The sequence below is a fragment of the Notothenia rossii genome, assembly GCF_949606895.1.
Source record: "Notothenia rossii genome assembly, chromosome: 6".
Classification (NCBI taxonomy): domain Eukaryota; kingdom Metazoa; phylum Chordata; class Actinopteri; order Perciformes; family Nototheniidae; genus Notothenia; species Notothenia rossii.
Genome location: NC_136909.1, coordinates 51,135,044 through 51,141,766, shown reverse-complemented (window position 1 = coordinate 51,141,766; position 6,723 = coordinate 51,135,044). Strand labels below are relative to the sequence as shown.

The window sequence follows — 6,723 nt, the reverse complement described above, 5'->3', positions numbered from 1 at the left end:
TGACTGTTTACACCGGTTTACACCGACAGACGCTGTGCAAAAGACTTCCGGCGGAAATGAAGTGCATTTGTGTAGGGTTATGGCGCTACCCGTGGTTTGTCGCGTAAACTTGTCTATAGGGAGCCAGTGTAAGGCAGCCAGAACAGGAGTAATGTGGTCCCTTTTCCTAACTCTGGTTAGTACACGAGCTGCAGCATTTTGAATCAGCTGAAGTGACTTGACTGACTTCTTGGTACACCCTGATAATAAGGAGTTACAATAATCCAGCCTTGAAGTAACAAATGCATGGACTAGTTTCTCTTCATCGTTTTGAGGCAAGATATGCCTGATTTTTGCAATGTTACATAGATGGAAGTAGGCGGTCCTTGAAATTGATTTTATGTGGGCGTTAAAGGATAAATCTTGATCAAATATAACACAGAGATTCCTTACAGTCTCACTGGAGGCCAAATTAATGCCATCAAGAGTGAGTATATCTTTAGATAGTTTGTTTCGTAGATTCTTCGGGCCGAGTATAATAACTTCAGTTTTATCCGTGTTTCACATAAAAAAATGTAAAGTCATCAAAGTTTTTAAGTCCTTGAGGCAGTTGAATTTATATGATTGGTTTCATCAGGCTTGATGAAAACCAATCACACACTCAGATTGACCTTACGCCTCTCGGTTATTTGATGATCGCCCCAGCTCCTGACACACAAGAGTATTATTTACTGCTCTCACTGTCTTCCTCTCCTATCGGTTTGGTGCATAAAGCCTCCGAAATTCTCATAATCTTCATCAAAAGCCGCATGTAGGCTGTTCTTTCTCTGGGTTGGAGTTCTTAACAATGGTTGTTGTGAATATGCTGAAAACCAGAAATGAAGACAGTAAAATTCAGGGTTGATATTGTAATTTTTTATTTCATTAATACATTTTTCATAATAGGCCAAACATCCTGGATGTGATCACACAACTGTGAAGTTTGATAGAGCTAGGCTTAATGTCTGTGTGCCGAGCCAGACTAAACAACGTTTACTGAATTAAAAATAACACAATTACAATCCATATCAGTCCTTTCCTCGGACTGGAAAGTCGGACTGTTCCTCCTCAACACCGTCATCGCGATGTGGAGTTATCTGGCCATCATCACACATAACCATTTCCCTCCCTGCTTATCACTTCCTGCCAAAAACAGGGAAACTCCTAACACACACACACACACACACACACACACACACACACACACACACACACACACACACACACACACACACACACACACACACACACACACACACACACACACACACACACACACACACAGACACACACACACACACACACACACACACACACACCACACACACAAACACACAAACACACACTCTTCTCATTCAAAAAAAGGCTACAGAATAAAGCATAAATCTCAGCAGAGTGGAAGGGTGTCTCCAGGATTGAAGATATTGCGGGTTTTTAAAAACTTGAACTACAATGTCAAACCAGTCCTTGGTTAAAATAATTGTAACGTTGCATGAACAGTGAGCTGTGTATAGTGGTGACCATGTGGAAACTACAGACAGGCTGTCAGTTCTGATTTATCAAAATGCCTTAAATATAAAACCCATTTGAAGAGCGGGTACAGTACTCAATGCTGTGAGGCTAAGGAACAGCTCCTGGTGCTGAAATAATTAACAATTTCAAACCTCTGTTGTAACCAAAAGACGAGCCTTTTTCAAGCAAACATGACTCAAATAAAGGCCAACAGCTTCGTACTATGAGTGATGGGACAGATTATATGCAGTTCATGTGTGTTAATGGGACTCAAATCAGGATATCTCTGTGAGTGTTGTCTGATCATGTTGCAGGGTGTAAGAAACATATCAGGGCTGTAGAAATTTACTCCAAATGTCCTCTTGTTTCATTTACACAGAGTAAATGCGGTTGTTCATGGGATCTGAATATGTGTTACTATCTTTAACATCCATCGTCTGAGTGGAGAAGCAGATGAGGCCTGTGAGCCTCAAGAGGCACACTACAGTTTTGATGATACGATCAGTTTGAGATGATTAATGTGTGTTTGTGAGAGGTCGCCAGGAACAACAATCAGGGTCCCAAGGCCTATCAGAGATCATGGACTCGCCCTGCTTATCTCAGTCTCTGCTCGGTGTGACAGTGCCAGGATGTTGACTTCCACTGCTGTTGTTTCCGGAGCCTCCATTGTGTCCCAAGTGTCAGATTTTCACAATCCATAAGTGTAACATATGCAGAGTAAATATTAGCGGATCCAACTGTGAGCACAGGGTTTTGTCCTGAAGCAGCAACATTTACCCATGATCCTTTAACATGGTCGGAAAGTTTGGGAATAAAAAAAGAGATAACAGAAAGTGCGGTGGTAATAACGCCTTGATTCATTTGAGCCCCATCAAGGACTGCTGGGCTTTCCAACACTATAGTGTGTTATATTATCTATAACTATACTACATATCTGCCAACAGACACATAGGCTACTCCTACTGTCATACCTCTGGCGTCACCACTTATATAAATTGATTATTTGCAGAGACATTGGTATCACTTACCCACTGTGATCCTGCGTGTGTGTTTTAGTGCGCGTGTGCATATGCGAGTGCGTGTGTGCGTGTGTGCGAGAGAGAGAGAGAGAGAGAGAGAGAGAGAGAGAGAGAGAGAGAGAGAGAGAGAGCGAGAGAGAGAGAGAGAGAGAGAGAGGCTGCCCCCCGCAGCAGCTCGTCATTTTTAGATCCAGCGTGTGCTGTCTGCTGTTCAGTTCCGCTCGGTCAGTGTGTGTCTGAGTGTTTGAGTGAGGGTGTCAGCTTGTTGTCAGCATTAGAGGACAGGTTACCGGGGGCGTTGTTGGTTCAGGTGTGGAGGAAATGGTCCCTGCAGAATGGACCGGAACATGGATCCCGGCTGGATGGACCAGAGCACGGGTCCCGGCTGGCTCCCGGTCTACGCGCTGCTTGCCCTGTTTGTGTGTGAGGTGAGCAGATATATACCGCTGTCACGGTTTATAGCACAGATTTAGCTCTATAAGCTGCAAAGGATTGGTACTACAAGTATCTTAGAATTACTTGAGTATATCTACTTAGTTACTTTACACCACTGTTACAGGGCCTGTCCTGTTGTAATGTTAGTTTCAGTGAGATTACTCTTGTAGTGTGCAGTGTTGTTTAGTTAACTGTGTTTCTAAACACTCTTGGATCAAGTCTGATCAACAGTGTGGGTGCTTTTTTTTAAATGCTTTTTTCAAATGATTTTAACTTAGTTTTTTGAACACCACAATACATTGATGGTAGACCTAGTTGTGGGTTATGGGACCCTTTTTTGTTGTTTTCACAGACTCTCTAAATACACACTTTTTTTGTTTTTTTCAGACTCTCTAAATATCGAAAATGTATATTTTCGAGGGTTAGGTTAGGCCGTTTAAAAAGTGGCGACAGATAACCCACTAAGTACCAAATTGATTATCCAACACCAAGTCTTACAGATTGGACAGCCTGTGCAAATGGAAATGTTTCAGAGAGTTTTATTTTTACTTGGCTGTGGTTTCATCAGATGAGCTGACGGCTATCCTGCCCGTGTGTTACACTTAGACTGTAGACTGTAACAGAGGAAAGGGGAGAAAGTTTTTTCAGAGACTTTTCAGAGGTCTAACAGGCAGTCTGAGTATTATGGGGTTGACTGGCTGTCAGCCTTAAGGCGTGTGAGGGTGTTCACATGTTTACTGTGAACGGTGTAGGACAAGTACAACTTTAGAAATAGTCTCACTCTTTGGTAATACGGGTACATACATGGTTCTTATTCCTGCACATTTCACCAATTGAAACAGCTTCACATTGATTGAAGCGGTTTCAGCACGGAGCTTAGAGTATTTGTTTCAGTTCAGATTTAATGTGCAGACAGTCTTTACATGGCGGTAGGTCTGTTTTCTTCATATTATCAGCAGGTCAAAGTCTACACTCATTTGTTTTCATATCATATCATTCAGATAATTCTGTTAATCAGCTCCTTCTGGTAGGGTTGCTCTAGACTAGATGTTCCAAAGGAACTGACTTTAAACCTACAACTCTAAACCCCCAGACCCTCACCAATTAAATTACAAAAAGAAAACTACTTTAAAGGGATTCTTTCTAATGTCCCAGACGGGCATCTGGTTTATCAATCAGCAAGTGAGGGACAGACAGTGCCACACAGTCTTTGAAGTTAAAACACCCAAACTGTTACTGCAATAACACGCTTATAGAAATAATCCACCTTTAATATTCTATTGAAACCTATGACCTCTATTAATTGCATTATATCCCCTTTAAAAATGTATCACATGTCATCATAAGGTATAATAAGAGTAAAATGATATACACCACTTCCTTTTGTTCATCAAAAATAGTTTTAATAGAGTAGGAATATTATTTAGGATCCTAGTGGCTTGAAGCTGCTGCAACCTCCACAGGGAGAACAGTTCTCTATAAACCACCTCATGAAACCGCCCCTCCCCTGCAGAGCAGCTGGCCCTGTAAGTAACTCAGTGCCACGCATGGAGCATGTCAGCTGTGGTCAGACACGGTATCCTATCCACACGGGACAATTTCACAGCAAGACATGTCCAAACACGTATAGAAACCTCTCAAACCAGTCCTGCTCAGTATCTTTATGCACAGTATGTGTAACAAATGTGTTTGGTTTGGATTGCAGCATTCATGACTCATTGTAAGTCACATACAACATGTGTTCCTCACTGCTAACATGGACACAGTTGAGAAAACTATGGCACAGTCAGATCTAAAACACATATACAACTATGGCAAAGTCAATGTCTCCAGGTTCTCCAGAACCTCAAATCAAAGTCCAGCTGTATACTAATGTTTGCTGCTTAATAACTCTTTCGAGCTATATATTTGTTCATGATGTTGTGTTTCTCCCGCAGGTCACTGAAGGTGGACACTTGAATATTGTGCAGAGACCAGGTAAGGGTCATCTTAAAGCTCACCTTTTATGCTATATTTGAACTATATATTATAGGGCTATATCTATACAAAACATGTCTCTGAAGAGTTTTGCTCAAAACACCAAACAGATCACCCATTGTAGCATGCATGCCTCATGCCCCTCTATTTCAGCCCTGTTACTAAAGTGCTGATTCTGGGTCTGGCACTTTAAATGTAATCGAGCTGCTGCTGACCACGCCCCTTTGGAGTGTACGCATGCAAGCAGTGAGCTCTGTGAAGAGAGGACTGTCTACCAGCAGAAACTCAGCTAAACGCTGCCGTGATTAACGCCATATTATGTTCCAAACCACATCAAGCATTATTTCTGAAACAGAATGGAGCTCAAACGCTTTCTCTCTCGCGGGTTTACCACAAGGACAGTACCTTTTATATCCGGCTTCTTTAGACATATGTGACCTGCTCTATCGAAATCAGTCGGAAGTTGCAACAGCTAATTTTAAAATAACGTGGAAAACGTAAAAAAATTGCTTTTCGGGGTTCGGTTGTTTTGTTTGATTTTAACTAAACAAAGTCTTGGCTTTCAGAATATGAAACTTTTATTTCCAAAATCACACGATAAATACATTTTTGGAGCTTTCAAAGGGAAGAAGACAGGCACCTCTCACTCGCACTCTGCTGTTCCGCAGCGCCGCCCCCCCTCCCTCCGGCTGAAATTATGAATGTATATCAAATTATGTATAGTAATCATAGATAACACGGCAGGTTCTGTGACAGTTAGTTTTCATCTGATTTCAAATAAACAAAGTCTTGGTTTTCAGAATATTAAACTTATTTCGGCAAATTCAGATGATAAATACAACTCTGAAGCTTGTAACGGCATAAATACAAGCGGAGAACGGAGTAATTTAACATCACAGCAGGCATAACAACAGCTGGTGTTTCTCGTGAGGGTTTTCCCCGGGAAGCAAACACAATAAACACAAACGCAAAAATACACAAACACTTACACACACACACACACACACACACACACACACACACACACACACACACACACACACACACACACACACACACACACACACACACACACACACACACACACACACACACACACACACACACACACACACACACACACACACACACACACACACACACACACTCGTGAGCTTCCCCCAGACCAGTAATCCAAATGAAAATATTTTCCCTCCGTACTACTTTGATAATTTATTAGCCGCTAATAATCAATCAGATCGATGGATTCCAGAGAAGAGGAAACTTTAAAGGCCTTCTTCTCAAAATGATGACTCGGTGACCGTCATTATAATGTGACATATTTCGCTTAATATTTGGAGTACAAAAACAATCCTGATATCATTAGAAAGCTAGGAATCTCCTCTTTCCAGCAGTGTATACAACTCAAAATGTGTCTTCGGGTCAATGCGACTGATTTCGATAGAGCAAGTCACATATTCTCTCCAGTAGAGTGTTAGTGATTTCATTTCAAGCCTTTATTTAATCAGATGAATCCCATTGAGATCATTGATTTCTTTTTCAAGGGAGACCTGCAAGTGATGGTTGCTAATGTAAACAGAGACCATATTACTTCCATAACACATTGTGCATCGTTTCTGATACAGGATCATTTCTGATAGGGGATGATAGGTTGGGACGTGGGCGGGACGTTGCCAGGAATTCAACGTAAAGCCAGCCCACATTTTAGTAACGTCGTCATGACCGCAGCAAATCTGGATCAGCTCCATTGTTCCCCTGTTTT

The 6,723-nt window shown here is 41.7% G+C and overlaps 1 protein-coding gene across 2 annotated transcripts in view; it reads left to right on the top strand.

The window, feature by feature from the left end:
- The first annotated feature begins 2,759 nt into the window (after nt 1-2,759).
- The window catches only part of LOC307043034 (neurotrypsin), a 158,772-nt gene continuing 154,808 nt past the window's right edge, over nt 2,760-6,723 (top strand). For both annotated transcript variants that reach the window (XM_079687224.1, XM_079687223.1), the window contains exons 1-2: nt 2,760-2,977; nt 4,922-4,961. In XM_079687224.1, the coding sequence (XP_079543350.1) occupies nt 2,885-2,977; nt 4,922-4,961 (133 nt within the window). In that variant the 5' untranslated portion in view covers nt 2,760-2,884. The remainder of the gene's footprint in view (nt 2,978-4,921; nt 4,962-6,723) is intronic.